At 35.0% G+C, this 18405-nt stretch overlaps 1 protein-coding gene across 1 annotated transcript in view; it reads right to left on the bottom strand.

Annotated features, from left to right (window-relative positions):
* Nucleotides 1-17655, bottom strand: part of LOC135704237 (uncharacterized) — a 119428-nt gene extending 101773 nt beyond the window's left edge. Inside the window, exons 1-2 of the mRNA XM_065225717.1 lie at nt 17516-17655; nt 17348-17431 (exon numbers count right to left, since the gene is read on the bottom strand). Coding sequence (XP_065081789.1) covers nt 17348-17431; nt 17516-17581 — 150 coding nt within the window. The 5' untranslated portion in view covers nt 17582-17655. The remainder of the gene's footprint in view (nt 1-17347; nt 17432-17515) is intronic.
* Nucleotides 17656-18405: the final 750 nt, after the last annotated feature.

Below are 18405 nucleotides of genomic sequence, written 5' to 3'. Positions count from 1 at the left end.
ACAGAGTGAAATTTTTCGGAGTTTCCTTTGAATGTGAAAATCGCTTAGTAGAAATTATGTTTTGAGAAATAGGTACAAAACAATGAAATTTTTGTGTACCAGGTATAGTTTTTACATGACTGAACAGCTCCTTGAGTTCATCGGACATCTTTGTGTATTGATCATTTGATATGAAGCAGAAGTTCAATTTTGTTATGCTTGTATCTGTTTGTTTAACTGCCCAGTCATACAGTTCTTGTGGAGTTGTGATTGTGTTTCCATAATCTCGAGCAAGACTTGCTCTCTTTGCCATTCGTTTGAGAGTTCCTCCAATTGCGTCACATGGGCCTTTCCCATGAGACGTTGCGAAGAAGTGCCATTCTGCTTCCAATCCATACTTGGACTTGAAGTTGCACAAACTGGCAAAATTCTTTTTATTTTTGTAATGAGCCGCTGCTCCATCTGACATGAAAGTAATTTTTGTGAAACTAATAGATTGTTTAATGAAATCTAACAATTTTGATATAAATAATTGAACTGCTATTGTATCATGGGTCAATACTTCTGAAATACTAATAAAGCTTTCAATTTTCCAACTTGTTTTCTTTTATGTAGTAAATTTATTTATTTATTAGTCGTCAATCAGTGTAAGATTAATTTCGAAAGGATGTATCGTAGCTTGATTATTGTTCCAATGATACCCCTGTGCTGAGTTTTGAATAATAAATGAATAATTTTCAGAAAAGTCGCAAATCACTAAAATTTCACCGTTTTGAAGAGAATTTTTTTTTATTACTTAGGTAAGATGATTGCTCTTTATGAATAAAATCATGGGTTATGAGCTTTTCAACTTTTTCCGTCAAATATTGAACAAACTCATCTGCAGGTTTAATAATAGTTTCCAAATTACAACGGTCGGTAGTCAACCACTGTTGAAATAAAACTTCTTCCATATCATCTGCTTCTAATACTGATGTAAGTTCCCTCACGATACTATCTGTGGAAATGCATTCTTCACATGTACGATAAAAACAATCTATGGTTCTAATAGGACTACTGCAAAGTATTTTGTCTGCAATTTCTTTATATGAATCAAATTTTACACTATTAATAATCAATTTAACATTTTCATGTATAGTACAGACACATACATTATGTGTACCTGTACTATCCAACAGTATGCAATGCTTTGGTCGGAGCTGAGTGAACGAAGTAAATCCGATTTTAACACTTTTGTATTTCTCTTCAAAAATCATAAAAGCCTCTTTAAGAGACATCATCAATAAACGTTTCTGAACATGCTCTTTATATCCATTTCGATATTCAGAAACATAATCATTACTTCCTGGCATAGGCCTACTAATATCATCACTGTCAAATAAAATTTAAAACAATTTGTTTTTCAGTATCATTAAATCCATGACCACTTCTTGCTTTCTTACTACAAAGAATACCTTGTTCTCTGACTAGCCTTTTCATCTGTTTCACTGTATGATGGGGTGCATTAAACTCATTAACTATTTGACTCACTGACCATGATTTAGGGAGCACTGATAACACTTTTAATTTGTCATTTGTACTCGTAGAAGGCAAATTAAATTTCTCCTTTAACTGCATGATCATTTCGTCAAAATCATTTGATTTGTTGACATCGTCTGAATCCATCCCAAATATATTTTTACGCACTGCCTTTGTGATCTCTGCAGATTTTTGAACACGATAATTCATACTTCTCATACTTCTCGATGAAATTGGTGATAACTGTAAGGTTGAAGCTATACAATTGAATTGTTCCACATTATATGGACCTTGGATCTGATCCGCTGATGGGATTGATTCTAGCGATGGATCTGTATCTGTAAAATTAAAGAAAAGAAAAAAAAATATATTACCACACATTAATATATAACGCTGTTAAGGTGATAGTACCATGAACGGGGGTGGTTTTGATAATAGGGGTAACTTTGGTAATGCAGCTAAGCCAAAAATTTATGACTTAAGGCACATCGTACGCAATATTTTGGATAGGAAACCGATGTTCCCTTCCAAAATAATGAATACGAAGAGCATTAAGTCATAACTTTTTGGATTAGCTGCATTATCAAAGTTACCTCCATTATCAAAGACATCCCCGTTTACGGTACATCGAAGCCGCATCTGAATTTTCCCCATGTTTGTGGAGCACGAGCTGCATAAACCGCATATCGTACAGTCGTGAAAATTTGATAGATTGTTCACCGAGGTTGGCCTACCAATCGATCAAATTTGTACGATAAGCGGTTCATCCAGCTCGTGCTCTAAAAAAATGTTGAAAATGAAGTTGTATCTTCGATGTACAATCCTTAAACCACACAGTTGAAACAGTTAAAGTTATTATTATTTACCTAGTGTATCATCAAATTCCTGATGTTCTGATTGCTGATGACTTGTTGATGGTTGCGGCTCTTCAAACTTCCGAGCATGGCTTGATTCTTTTCCATCCGATCGCCTCTTTTTCGGGAGAGGTGTCCTATTGTGCACTAAAATTCCACGACACGATTCACAAATACGCATTGTTACATCCAATTGATGATCAAAGCCCCATGAATGTATTTTCTCTATGAGACTTGATGATAAATTACGTAAATTATTGCGGCTGCAATTGGGATTGTTTATGTTGGCACTACATTGCACCCTTTTAATAATCAATTCAGCAGATTTTTCCATTGTTGTATATATAAACACTTTTTCGTTTCAACAACTATGCAGCACTACACTTTGAACAACTATGCACTACAGCAACTATGAGCATTGTTGTGATATCACCAAACTTAAATATTAGATTATGTCGGTAGAAACAGACTGCGGTGCTTTAAGTTTATACCTTATATCTCTCATGTGACTACCTGCGTTGTTATATAACTGCTATATAGCAGGTAACTTAACGATTATTTTAGGCATGCCTTAAATAATCGTTAAGTTACCTGCGCTATTATATGTATTCACTTGAGAGATGAGGTATAAACATATATGCATATTGCTTACTAATGGACACACCTAATACATAAAAATAAATGAATGATTATTTTTCTAATTAAATTAATCACAAATACATGAATTGAAATCTTTTCATGAATAAAACATACTAAGTGATTTTTACTTAGTTTACCTGTTGATTTGGAACAATTTGAGGGTGGTTTTATAGAAGTTGGATAGAGTGTATGCATATATTATAATACAATCCATCACAGGAAAGTGCAAACCATGCTGAGATGGCTGTTCCTCATTAGAACGTTTTGTTCTGAACTCTTATTGGACGATTTGCAGGTAATTTCTCTGTACCCTTTTCAAATGTTAGGCTAGATTTCGCCCAGATTATCGAAAAGTATACCCATAAAGTTTAATCGAATTTTAATAAGGTTGTGCGCGTATTACTATTCGACTTTGAGTGAAACACGCTAAAAAAAAATTAACATGAAAAAGTTGTTGTTCGAACAACTTTTTTTCCTTAAAAGCGCCCACTTTGCGATGTATGAAGAAAAGTTAGGTAATTATATTGCCTTTCATGAGAAAAAATATCAAGCAAATCTGAGGGGTACCATTTTTGGGAAAATGACTTTTAATTTTTAAATATATTTTTTTAGAGTGTAGAAACCGATTTTTTATTTTATTTAAATTTTTTTATAAAATTTCAGATTATTTGCTAAAAGTTCGCCATACATCACTTTTTTGTAGGGCTTGTCATTTTTAAGCTATATCGATTTGAAAAAAAAAAATCGACAAAAAACTTTGACCCTTATCAAATGTTAGGCGAGATAAATTTTGAAAAAAATAAGTACGCAAAGTTGCTTAAAATTGCTAAGTCTCCACACCCACAAAGTTCCATAAGGTTCTGAGAGGGTGCTGCCAACCACTGGATGAGTTGGCGTGAAATCCGTCTATGACAGAAACATATTAATAAGTATGGCTGACTTCGCTACTTTCAAACAACTTAATTACTCGTTGTAGTTTGAGGATGGTTTTCAAATTTTAAATAGAGTTACGAAAGTGTGGTTGTTCAACACTTGATGTTGCAGTTTTGCAAGTGGATCAAAAATTACTCAAATAAAGGGGTATTTAGATGATTTTGAGCCTATTATACATTCAGCTTCCACTGGGTGTTGTTACATTCCTGAGTTGAATCGAGATAAATATTCAGTTCCGTAGAGGCGTTAGGCGTTGTTCGTTGTTGCAAAATTAAGTTGCTTATGGAAATGTGCGTCTCTTAATAGATGTTATATCTAATTGCGTCTGACAAAATTTAACCTTCAAGTAGATTCTGTGTCTGCTGGATCCAGTTGTGTCCAACAAAAATCAATCCCTTGAGCGCATTGGAGCGCTTTTGAGTAAATTCAAGAATGATTAAGAGTTAAGCTGGGCTTAGATAAGGCAAGTCATTGATCAACTCAGTTGTATTAAATTGGCTTGAAGAGTTGAGTCTGGTTCACCTTTTTTCAATATTACTCGCGGTCGTCTCGAGAAAGCATATTATCCGGAATAATAAAAACAAATATAATGGGATTAAAAACTAGTGTTTAATATGTGAAATGCAGAGTCACCAGTGAACCGGGAAAACCGGAAAAGGCTGGAATTTGAAGTCACCGGGAAAATCCCATGAATTTAGTTAACAAATCTGGACAAATATACCTCGTCATCTCTTCGAAAACAATAAGATTTCAAGACTCTTGAACTGGTCTATAGTTTCAGGATAACTGCAGTCATTTCGAAGAACAATAACAATAGAATTTTAGTTTTTTTTTTCCCAAAGCAAATTTGAGTTGATTTTAGAATGAATTCTAGAGATAACACCAAGGAATGTTTTTTTTTTTATTTCCGAGAATATTTTCTAGGTAGCTTTAGGAAAACCTCTAGGAGAGTTTTTACTAGATCTCCCAAGAGTGAAGAGGATTTCAGGAATTTTGAAAAATACCAAGGGACGCGAATTTTGAATTCAAAAATAATTATGCGAAGATCTATAAGGATAGTCCGAGTATAATTCCAAGCGCATTTCGAAAGGAATTCTAGAGAACATTAATGTAATGTTGAGAAGAATTTAGAGGAGCATTCCAAGATAATTCTGAGCAAAATTTGACGACAATTCTCGGCGGGAGAATTTTCCCTGCCAGAGGTGTTGGCAGGGAAGGGGGATTACAGATTTTGCTCACAAAAGCTAAGACTTCGAACCTTTCGCAGATCCAAATTCACGATCCAGTAAAGGTGCTGCTGTCTTAAAAATTACCCATTTAACCTTCGGCTTCATCGAGGAAAATTGATAATTGAGATTTGCTGGGCGCCATGAAGATGATTTGAAGATTTGGATGAACTTACGCCCCTTGGGTAGAATGCGGATCCTTCCCGTTTTTAGCAACATGAGATTTCTGTCTTATTTGAAATCTATAAAATGGATGGAACGCTTTATTTAATTTGAAATTGTACTGGACCACTCTTTATGGGTTAGAGGTCCGTGTGGTATTTTTTGAAAAAAATGTACATAAAGCACCAATATATTCTGAGAAAAGTTATAGCTGGTGGGGTTGTGTTGCCAAAACCGGGTAGGTACCTGGATTTTTTTTTAAATTACTGGAAAATCAGGAAATATCAGGAAATTTTGTTTTCTTCGTTGAGTCGACACCCTGTCTATCTACAGGATGTCCACTCATTTGGCTAAATAAAGTTCCCTGAGTTTTCACGGTGGATAATTTCTAGGTTTATAACAAGAAAGCTAAATGCGTTTAAAATATGTTTTTTTTTGTAAAAAAAAAAGCATCAACAACAATTAGCGCAGTTGTTTTTAAGGCATGACAACCAGTTTTAAAGAAACAGCTTTACTTCATTTTAGTAAGTCTAAGATCACAACATTTGTAATGTCTTGAATTTTCGTACTAGCAAAATTGTGGAAACTTTTAAGAAGTTCTATTTATCTCAGAAAAGCAAGATCTAAGAGAAGTCCCCGAAACTTTAGCTCAGACTTTTGAATTGGTTTTTAAAAATCTATAAGCGTTAGTTTAGACAAATTCAGGATAGTTTCATGATGTGCTGAAATTAAATCGAGAACCCTTAAGATGTTCCGACAGAGACAGAGACCTTCAGAAAATTTATGAAAACTTCAGAAATATTTCAGGAACTTCACAGAAATCCAGAGAATTCCAGGGAAGTTTAAAGGTGTTCACGAGGATACCATTTATTTTAAAGCAGAACCGAGATCTTCATTAGAATTGAGAGCTTTAGGGAATATTTGAGAACATCAAGACAGATCATAGAAATTAAAAGCAGTTAAAAAAAATTAGAGAAAATTGCAGAAACCTTAAAGAAGTTTCATGAAAATTTCCGGGAATTTCCGGAAACTTCGGTTTGCTCAGAGAAAACTTCTGGAACGCAATAAAAATTATATGAACATCTGGAAAATGTGAGAGTACTTCAAGGATGTTATATCATGGAAATTTCAAGATCTAAAAAAATTCAAAAATTGAGCTAAGTTGATTAGAGAACATCATCGAAGTTCCATTTTAGCAATAACTTTTAGCAAGCACCGATATTTTCAAGAAATTTCAGAGAACTTCCAATAAATTTAGATATTTTTAGATTGTTTCAATATATTCAGTGAAGTTCCGAGTATTTCGAGGATGATAAGATAACATCGGAAAAATCTCATTAGCTTAAGGAAATTTGCAGTGACTTACAAGGAGTTCCTTGGAATTATGGAATTCTATGATTGATCTGAAGAAGGCTTAAGAAGATTCTGGGAATTATAAGTATATATCAGAAAATCAATTTAGAGAAATTCAAGTAAGCATAGAAAATATCAAGGCTAGATTTCCATGACAAATGAGTGATTTAAGGCAAAGTTCCGTGAGCGTTTATTAACTTAAGAAAAATTGTAGAACTTAAAGGCAATTCAATCAATTCCAGTAAAATGGTGGGTAGTATAGAGAATTTTAAGGAAATTGAGAAATATTTTGGGCAGTTTTAAAAACATCAGGAAACTGTTTAAGAAGCTATGGATTAGTTTCGATAATTTGAACTTCAGACAAATCTTTATGGAATTTAAGGGGAGATCCGAGAACTTTAGGAATTTATATGGACATTTCAGGAGCATTTCAAATAAGTTTAGTAAAGCTCCAAAAACAAGGCGAATTTTAGGGGAGTTCAGTTCATTTAGTTTCACTTAATTTGCGGGGAAATTTTAAGAAGTTTCCAGATTTTCAGAGAATTTTAGAGATGTTAAGAAAGTTATTGAGGTTTTCACATAAGTCCGGAAGTTCACGGAAGCCTAAACAATTTTAGAACAGTGCAATTAAATTCAGGGTAACACAACAAGCTTCATGAGATCTGCAAACACTTTAGAGAAGTTTCGAGAAATTCAAGAAAGATATTGATCTCGCCAATAAAGCTCTACAAAAAAACAAAAAAAAAAAGAAACAAAAAACTTCAAGAAAGAACAGATATTATCAGAGCAGAGATATTCCAGAGCAGCGAAATTACATAAATTTTAAAAAAAGTTTCGAGGAATTCAGTGAATTGTTAAAACTGTAAAGAAGATTCATGATCATGATTCATGAAGATTTGAAGATTCATGATCATGATCAGGAAAATTATGGAAACTTTAGGAAATCCGAAAAAGTTTAGAGAAGTTGAAAATATTGATGAAAAGTATTGTGAGCATCAGGCTAGTTTCTCAAACTACAAAAAAATAATTTCAAGGCAGTTTCATTAACTTCAGGAATATTTTGGGAACTTTCAAGCTGTTCTGAAGATCTCAGAATAGCCCATTACATATTCAATGGAGATTTCTCTTGAAAATTCGCTTGAAGTTCTCCTAATCTTACGCTCGTATTCTTCCGAAAATCTAATGCAATTATTTCAGAAATTCACTTGGAACGCTTATCTGAATTTTCTAAAAAAAAATATCACAAGAATATAGTTAGAGTACTTCTCGTAATTTCATTGAAATATTCCTCAAAATGTCGTAGAAACTAAGCCTCCGAATTCAATTTTATTTTAATTTTCCTGGGAATTGCCTTGAAATTCTCCTCAGTAAGAAATCTTATGGAAATATTCTCAGATTTTTCATTGAATTCATTTCAGATTTCCATTTTAATCTCATCTTGGAATTCTACTCACAGTGAAAGTCTCCTAAGAATTCCTTTTTTATTTCTTCTCACAAATTCCTTAGATTTATCCCCTTCTTTGAAGATCTTCTGGAGTTATTCTCTGATTTAATTGTAATCCTCCTTTTAGCATCCCATTCACCTTAGTATTCACCACTAGGACTTATGCTCCGATTTCGTTGTCTTTCACAAACTTCATGTTATTATCCTCATAATGCCCTTGGAATGTTTCTCTGAAGTGGAATGAAGAGGAGGAGCAATTCCTATGAATTCGCATTCAACTTTACTTTGAATTAAATTCCGGGTTCTCTTGAAATTCTATTCAAACCTATCTCAAGCTTCACATGAAATCTAAAATTCTTCAGAACTACCATGAAAGCTGATTGGACTTGATATTTTTCTCCTAGATTTTTTTCCCAGAACTCCCGTGGAGTGAGGCCCTTAGTAATTATAATAAAATTCCATGAGCCTTAAAACTGTGCAAGAAATTTGACTCAGTTCAGAATTTATTAAATTTGTTGGAAATGTGCATATTCTATAACCATAACCATATGTGAATGAAAATAACCAGGAATATTAAATGTTTTTATTTTAAAATACATTCTTTTCTTTGGAATATCCTTAGTAAGAAAATTATAAGATTCCCTGAGACTGCCAGGTATTTTCAGGAGAAATAAAATTCGCTGAGAATTTCCGGTTTTTCAGGTTTAGTTATAACCTTTCTATTGAATCTTTCGCTTTAAAGGTTCCTATCGTACATATTATGCAGATTTTTATTGAATAAGTCTAAAACACCAAACATTTATTTGGTATGCCATCAGAACGACTAATTTTCACTTTTTAGTCTCTTTTTTACAACTATAAGCCACTATTTGGGCATTTATTTCTTCAATATGGTCACTAAAATCACTAGTTTTGACAGCATTGTTCGCTACCAGCGCCACAGGAGAACTTCAAGTGATTTTTCAGAAGTATTTTTCGGGGAATTGCTAGAATTATTAATAATATGAGGAGCAATTGCAGAGTGAATTCAGAGAGTGTTCTACAGAAGATTTCAAATTACATTTTATGCCATATCTAATTTAATAATTCAGCTGCAAAAGATATTTCACTACTAACATGCAAGTTTAGATATCGTTATTATTTGGATATTAATTAGGCATGACAAAAAAAATGTAAAACTCACCATTTTAGCATGTAAACTCACCAGGTAAGTGGATGTAATGTCGGTCTAATGTATTCAAATTGGGTCTATAAATGGATGCACCTTCGTCCTATCGAAGATGACTGTGGATCAGCAAAGGTTAGGCATGTGAAATCGGGCTTCTTTTTCACTCCTTATCATACATTGTGTCACTTTCACATATCGTGTAAGAACTGATGAGGAAGAAAGAGACAGTGCTTTCTTTCCGGTTGATCCAGATAACATCAACCACTATGCTTTTAGAATCTAAATCAAAGCCAAATAGATTATCTCACGCCCACACATACCGTCATGTCACGTCTAGGGCAACATGTTAAAAGGGCCTATGTGCCAAATTTAAACAATTTCTTTAAAAGTCGGATTTTGCGCGAATTAAGACTCATTCAGGCAAATCAACAACAGCATATGGTAGAGTAAGTTTGCTCTATCAGATGTTGTAGTTAGTTTGCGTGGGTGTGTTAAGAGCCGTGAGCAATCGACGTTTAAAGTAATTGTTTACATTCGGCATACAGCCTCTTATCACATGTTGCTCTAGCAGTGATAGGACCTAATCGGATCAATATATTGTCAATAAATTGACATACTGACAATATTATTGAAAAGGCAACATTAATGACGATGGATTGATGACGAGTATTGTTGAAAAACGGATTTTCATTTCACTTTGTCAATATTCTTCCCCTACCCAAGAGGAGAAAGAACGAAGGGTAGAATGGTGCAAAACGCACCGTTTAAGCAAAATCGTCAATTTCAGACGTATGGAAGCAAAAATCAAGAAGAAAGTAATGGTGTATGGTTCATTACCATGTTTTCTACGAAGATCAAGTGATTTCGAACTACAAAACGATGAATTTTCATGATTTTCAAGGTACTTTATAAATTGGTTCCAAAATGATAGCGGGACAAAACGCCTGATTCATGGTGCAATATGCACTACAACATTGGGGCAAGGCGCATGACAACAATGGCCAAAACGCACCACAACATTGGGGTAAAATGCACCGCATGTTAGACAAACCATAACCCCTGCAAGCAGATAATGCAAAGGGATGAGCTATTTAAAATTATTATTCCTTTATGTTACATCAGAAATAACGAATCAATAGAGTGTTAAACTGTGATTCATGAAGTAAAACATCTAAAAAATATACTAAAAGTGAATTAGTTCCATATTTTGCAATATATGCTGTTAAAAGCTTAAGCTGTGTCATGTTTTGGACAAAATGCTATTTTTTTAAGGAATCAGTGAGTCAATATATGATTTTATGATCAAGAATTATTTGTGAAACACAATTCGTTACCCGGAAAATGCATCTGAGGAAAAGTTATCGCTGTTTTTCTATAAGTGGGCATTATACTCCAGGGGTGCATTAAGGGCTGTTCTCCCTTACGTCATTTAGACCGACTGACTCACAAAGCACCTTCTCGCATGCAGTGTTGCCATTTTGTTGAAATTTTCGTGTGTTCCATATAAATTCATGTATTTTTTTTTACTTTAAAACACGTAACGTAAATTTATAATATGCATGGTTTTCATTTATGAATGTTTACCGAAACATCAGCGTAATAGTTTTATTTGGGAAACTGCATACCGTGAAAGTCGGTAATTCCACATGAGTGGTAATTCCGCGCACTTGACAATCGATTTGAATCGATTTTTTTAAGCATATGTATTTGCATGTGTTATCATGTTGTCCTGTGTATTTTCTATGTCCTGTCAAAAAGTTACAACATTCGATTTACCAATTTGGTATTTGAATGACAAGTTCGCGGAATTACAGCTCACGCGGAATAACCCACGTTCACGGTACATCCTGTGTTAATTAATACACTATATGCGTGACCATTAATACAGTTTATATGGCATATCACCTGAATTAACTATCTTGCACGTCTTCTGATCATTAGTTGACTTTTGAATATTATGAATAATCAACAATAGTAATTTGCCAGAAAGTATAAGAGGATTTTAATCAAGATAAAACTAGTGTATCATTATGATAAAACTAAGCATAAAATGTATGGCTAACATTAGGTAAACATTATTGTTCTAACGAAACAGGAGGGTTCAGTGATATCGAAATTAAAACTGGATGCTATAATTAATCACCTAGTTCTTATATCATTCCTAAACTACATTCCTTTACATTTATACGAGAACTTAAAAATAGACCTGAAATATGTGGATCATTATTGAACACGATTTATTCTAAAAAACATACAAATTAATTTAAAATGTGCAAGTATAAGTAAAGGTTGGGTGAAACCTGGTTTTCTATAGTACACACTAAACCAGGACTCCGCGATTTCGTATTTTTTTTTGAACTTTGGAAAAGTTCGGTAAAAACTAAAAATAAGTGAATATTTGAAAATTTATTCCGAAAATGTTAAATGAAGTTAATCCCATTTAATGATAAAAATAAAATTTGGTGATTTTATTGATTTGTTACGAATAACGGCCCCATCGTCAAGTCAGTCAGGCACGGTATAACAAAGTCGGAGGCGGTGGGTTCAATTCCCGGTCCGGTCGAACGAATCTTTCGGGTTGGAAATTTTCTCGACTACCCTTGCCATAGAGTATCATCAACAATCAATACGAAACTAACGATTTTAAATTGGCTCACTACTTGACTAGCCTATTGGTCCCATCGATTAACGTACCCCATTCTAGTTGAAATTCTAGTACTACACAATGTTTGTTTTGATTTGCTATGAAAGTTTGACAGATAAAATGAGGAGTTCGTGGATTTTCCTAGGTTTCAAGGGGTGCATCGATTAGCTTGGGACCGAAGATAGTACCAGAGCTGAGCCAAAAAGTTGAGCTCGTTTCTTCGGGACCTTTTGGTCTTAGAGTTACCTCTATGGTATTATCATATAGGTAACTCTAAGACCATAAGGACCCGAAGAAACGTGCTCAAATTTTTGGCTCAGCTCTGGTACGTTTTTTTTTAATACATTCGGAGTATTGACAAAGTGAAGTGAAAATCAGTTATTCGTCAATACTTGTCATCAATCATCGTCATCAATTTATTCTTTTCAATAATATTGTCAGTATGTCAATTTATTGTCAAAATATTGATAAGTGTAATGAGCGCTTATAGACTGAGGAAAATGTTCATCGCTTTTCCTCAAAAGTTCGCACGAATATGAGAAAAATCGACAAAAATTTTACTCAGTCTAGGAGTATACTAATAGACTGAGTGAAATTTGTCTCGATTTTCCTCATAGTTGAAAAGCTATTCTTGGAAAACCGAGGAAAACTTTACTCAGTCTATGAGTGACCTACGTTTTTACGAATTTGAACGGAACTCAAATATGAGTCAAACGGCCATGTGCCTTATGAAGTTATAAAACATAGTGATTAATTCTACACCTTATAAAAATTTTATGAAAATGTCTTTCCTTTCGATTAATTTTCATTTTTGGAATAAAAATCACTGTTATTATAACACAGTGTGTAGCAATGATAAGAGAGAAAACGATTAGTATGTTTTAAGAGAAGATTAATCACTCTGCCCTTCAGAACCAACCGGGTACTGAAACTGGATTGCCTTTTCAGACTGCAGTGAGATGCAAACCACATTTCTGGAATGTCTACGAGCAACATCCTTTCATCACGCACTTCCTCGGCATTTTTCAAATTAAAGTTCGGAAAAAAAATTCTTTTCGATAGTGCTTGTAAACAGTACCACTGATCTGTATAAAAGTGCATCCGATTAACTGACGTCATGCAGCAGAACCTAATAGTCATTAGGTATAGTTCATTTAACGCGTTGACAGTAGCCAGTTTTTCTGATTTAACTGATAATATTGTTGTTAATTCTCTCAGCGGGTAGGTAATTTGTCTCCTGTAGGCGTTCATTCATGAATTGGAAACGTCTCGTGAAATGGTCTATTTTCCCCAGATTCTAAGAACTGAAACACATTTCAGTAGATTTGCAAAATATTGCATAACTTCGTACAGTGTATCTTAGCCATTCGTAGCTTGTAACAAACACCAACATTTAAATCAATTCTGGAACCACTACAATGAATGTTTACATCAGAAGACAAATGTACACACTAAGATTATTTCATAGCTTTCTGTGAAATTTTATCGAAACCTACAAAAAATAAATAAGAATTACAAAACAGCCAGTGAGCATGAGCATTAGACCTGTTCATTTTAAACGAAATGTTCGGAATGTAACGGGTCAACCGTGATTACTGTTCGTCATGTTAATTTGTACTTCTGTGTAAATTTTCAGCAAAATCGGTGTTGATTTAGAGGTGCTTCTAGTTAATTTTATGTTTTCAAGGTAATTTACGGCTTATAATATTTGTATCTCGAGACTGAAACAACGAAAGCTGCTGTAACAACTTTCATAGCAAAGTTTAATGTGTCATGTATCAACTTTGTAACCAAAGGTTGACTATTCGAAGTGATTTTATTGAAGTTTGACTTAGTTTCATGCTCGAAGATATCTTAAAAAGTGAAGAATTTTAAAGTATTTGTTCTACGAATTTTCGACCCATATGATATAAAAACTAACGGCGCCGGTGGTGTAGTGGTAAGCGTGATTACCTCTCACCCCAGCAGGCCTGGGTTCAATTCCAGTCGGCGCCGCCGGGATGTTCTGAGGCATAACATCTCTGATCACGCCTTCCTTCGGATGGGAAGTAAAGCCGTTGGTCCCCGGTTCATGAGTTGATGGGTCGATAGGTAGGGTCCAGGTGTGGGAGCTGCCTCCCTGGCGTCGGTAGCATTGGTGCTCAGCACGGAAAACAAGATCGACGGAAAACAAAATCAAGGAAAAAAAAAAAAAAAAAAGATATAAAAATGTGTAGTGTACGGCATAATGTTCCTCATATTGTTCTAGAAGTTTCGTTCCAACATAGTTTTCGTGTATATTTCATAGATTGAGAGATAAAAATCAGAAAAGAGGCCGTTTAGCTAAAATTCACAAGACAACAGAACCAATAAAAGTCAATTAGATTGACAGAACATAGTTGCATTGCTTTTCAATGACGACCGATGACTGTTTCATTGATATATGATTTTTTCATAAATATGAATCCTCAGTAGACGTGTTTTTTATCAAAGGCAAGTGTCACTCGAACCATAACAGCAATTTATAAAATAACGAACATTTTGAATGGCTCGAGTGACACTTGCCTTTGATAAAAAAAACACGTCTACTGAGGATTCATATTTATGAAAAAATCATATATCAATGAAACAGTCATCGGTCGTCATTGAAAAGCAATGCAACTATGTTCTGTCAATCTAATTGACTTTTATTGGTTCTGTTGTCTTGTGAATTTTAGCTAAACGGCCTCTTTTCTGATTTTTATCTCTCAATCTATGAAATATACACGAAAACTATGTTGGAACGAAACTTCTAGAACAATATGAGGAACATTATGCCGTACACTACACATTTTTATATCATATGGGTGGAAAATTCGTAGAACAAATACTTTAAAATTCTTCATATTTTAAGATATCTTCGAGCATGAAACTAAGTGAAAATTCAATAAAATCACTTCGAATAGTCAACCTTTGACCACAAAGTTGGTAGATAACACATTAAGCTTTGCTATGAAAGTTGTTACAGCAGCTTTCGTTGTTTCAGTCTCGAGATACAAATATTATAAGCCGTAAATTACCTTGAAAACATAAAATTAACTAGAAGCACCTCTAAATCAACACCGATTTTGCTGAAAATTTGCACAAAAGTTCAAATTAACATGACGAACAGTAATCACGGTTGACCCGTTACATTCCGAACATTTCGTTTAAAATGAACAGGTCTAATGAGCATTAGCATGATTGAGAAAGGAATGGGTAGGAATGTGTTGACGTGGCACTCGCTTTGATGGAAGCCGAGAACACAACTGCACTTCCACGAGGAATCACTGGGATATTGGGTAAGAGGGTTGGGATTGCAGTTTTGGTAAACGATAAAGCTGAATTGATGTCCTAGCGATCTATGACGTGAAGGGGCTTGGGATTGAACCCACGGTCTTCTGCTCAGTAAGCAACGAGCTCCTTTTATTACAACACACCAATGATCAGTTTGTTGTTATTCCAATGTACTCACATTAACAAGGCCCCTTATATCACATCAACCAAACTACGATCGCGTTGTTATTGCAACCATTCTAAACCGATCCCGAAGGTGACGTTGATGACGATGTTAAGTTTCACAAAACACACGATAATCAAGCAATGTTACTATAAGTCTCCTTAAGGTACTAAGGTTGGGTGGGTCAAGAGTGCCACCTTAACAATTGTACGTTATATATATATATGTCAAACAGTGGATATTTATAGGAGTTTCTACACCGTTATACAACTTCATATTATTGCCTTCATATATCAGCAATGTAATGCTAATTATATCTCGTCAAAAGCTGATTACAATTTTTTTTTCAAAATGTCATCTCAAATCTTTTTTTGAAACTGCAATGGGGCAAGAGTGCCAACCCTTATGGGGCAACAGGGCCATGCGTCTTAAATTGAGTGAAATCGCTTAATGTTTGTTTATAAACATAGCCTTTTCATTATTAATCATGCTAGCAGCAGCTGTTATTGTTTACCCAATTTAACTATTGAATTTTACAATATTAATCAATACATAACAAATGAACTATGTTTACCAATGAAATCAATTAAAACCATTGTTGTTGATATTTTATGTAGCTGGTTTTGTCATATTTGGTACAAACAAGCTTACCGAAGACTTAAATGGACAATGAAGCAATTTCTTTTACATTTTTGTACGATTTTATTAATAAATATAGCCCCATGTGAGGTTCATTTTTGAAGAAAATTAGTTTTGACCAATTATAGGGAATATTTATCTATTCTTTGTTATTGGTGTTTCAATTATTCATTATTAGTAATGCCTCAATGCAGGAATTGTAGGAAACAATATTTGGAAATGCCAAAATCCCTATTTTATGATGTCTAATTATTATAAGTAATTTTGATTTTTGACACATCAGCACAGGTTTTTTGCAATTTTTGTAATACTTCATTTTGGACAAAACTTTCTATAATGCTGCATGGGAACACCATTCTTAGTTTCATGGGTGAAATAGCATTGAAAACATGTTTATTTTCAGATTAGGGGGTGGCACTCTTGCCCCACCCGACCCTACCATTTAAACAAGAATAAGCCTCTACGATCGATGATTTGCAAATTGTCAACATTTAGGCGTATTCCGTATTACTTTAAATCCAAATATGCAATTGTCCATAAATAGCTTTGAAATTGTAACATCGGATTTTATTCCGGCATACCAAAATTATTGCGCCATTTACCCAACAATGACTTGCCTAAAAATCGAATTGATCGTTAATCATTTGCGTTTTTAACTATCACACTTTAGGCCATTTATTGTTTGTTTTCTGTTTGTTAATTTTGTACACATTCTCGTGCCCGTGAATTGTATCCGATGGCAATTGCATTCTACTGGTAATAACGATCTCTTTCCCCCATTTCCGCTATCATTTCAGCAACCCAGAACACCCAATCCCAGCAATCGCTACCGCCCGTATCGTACGTGAAGGCCATCGACGTGTGGATGTCGTCCTGTTCGGTGTTTGTGTTTCTCTCGCTGATGGAGTTTGCCGTCGTCAATAACTACATGGGTCCGGTGGCGACCAAAGTCATGAAAGGCTACTCGGACGAGGACCTCTCGGAGGCGATCGATTTCAACAAGAACGGCTTCAACAAAACCCACCGATCGTCCGACCTGCCCCAGTACGACACGTTCTGCCACGGGCGGGAAACGGCACTGTGCATCGATAAGTTCTCGCGATTTTTCTTCCCGTTCTCGTTCTTCATACTGAACGTCACCTATTGGACGACGTTTCTGTAGGCGCGTGCGCGGATGGAAACCTCTAGTCACCGAGGCAATCTTAACGTTTTAATTCTAAGGAGTTTCTTCCACAGTATGCTAGTTTGTAATTTTGACTTTAGTTGGTAGATTTGAGACAAATAAAAATCTTAACCTAGAAGAACATAACGGAACGAAACGAAAAACTTACGGCTGGGTTCTTTTTCATATCGGTGAAGGTGAATCCCCGGGGATCGGAGTAGGGATCGCGGCTCATAGCGCGAGATGGTACGGTCTGAAAATAAAATAAATATTAACGAATGAATCTCAATCGATTGTTTTCTTTCTATTTAGGAAAAGAAATTCCCAATTCACTGACCTTGCCATTTTTGTTGGCCAACAGAAAACGCCGGAAGTAGGGCGACGATACGAGGCGGAGCGACATGGTGGCTTTTCCTTTAGTTTGATAGCAGTGGCAGATCTAAGAGAATACTGTCTTGGTTGCCGTTCGATTAGTATCTGCAAGCGACAAAAAAACTGCGGGTTAAAATACGAGACAAAAACGAATGCAGGAGAAACAAAAAGTTCCAAGTCATCGTGAGGTGTTGCATTTTCTGGCGATTCACACCTCCGAATGATGGTTTGAAGTTGTCCGTTTGGCGTGATCGTTAACTTATGTTTTAGCGATCTGATCAGCTGTTTAAAGGGGGGAAATGGCATGGTGCGCGACGACTCAGTGTCGCTTGGTGCTCATGATGGTGTGTTTTTATAACATTGTCTTATACGGTTATTGCATACAAATTATGTTTTTTTTTTCTGTAATGCTTAGGCATAGATGTGGATCGTATGTTTATACAGTTGATATCTTACAAATTTTTTACCCGTAACGCAGGTAGATCACCTTTTCGTGGTGCGTTATTGGTGTAAGATCTATCAAATCGAACTCTGGCCTTGAGCTTTTCTTGTTGATGGTTATGAGCCTTGGTTTTGAGAGTCTCCGAGGAACTGAGATTGGTAGCAAGATAAGGTTTGGATCAGGATTCTGATGCATATCAACTATCATGGCTTGTTTTTGTCACAAAGACACTTATTTGTATTGATGGGAAGGGGCATATTTAAAGAGGTCCCAGAACTTTTCGAATCATACGGAACATCACAATTGAATGATGATCCTTGTGAAACCTCTTGGAATTATGTAGAACATCACAATTAAATTAGGGCTCCTTGTGAGGAGAATACTAATATTAATGAGGTATTACGACTAAAAGT

This window comes from Ochlerotatus camptorhynchus, unplaced genomic scaffold (genome assembly GCF_037179485.1).
Source record: "Ochlerotatus camptorhynchus isolate MF236.1 unplaced genomic scaffold, CSIRO-AGI_Acam_v1.1 ptg000232l, whole genome shotgun sequence".
Taxonomy (NCBI): domain Eukaryota; kingdom Metazoa; phylum Arthropoda; class Insecta; order Diptera; family Culicidae; genus Ochlerotatus; species Ochlerotatus camptorhynchus.
This window is presented reverse-complemented; position numbering and strand designations above follow the sequence as displayed.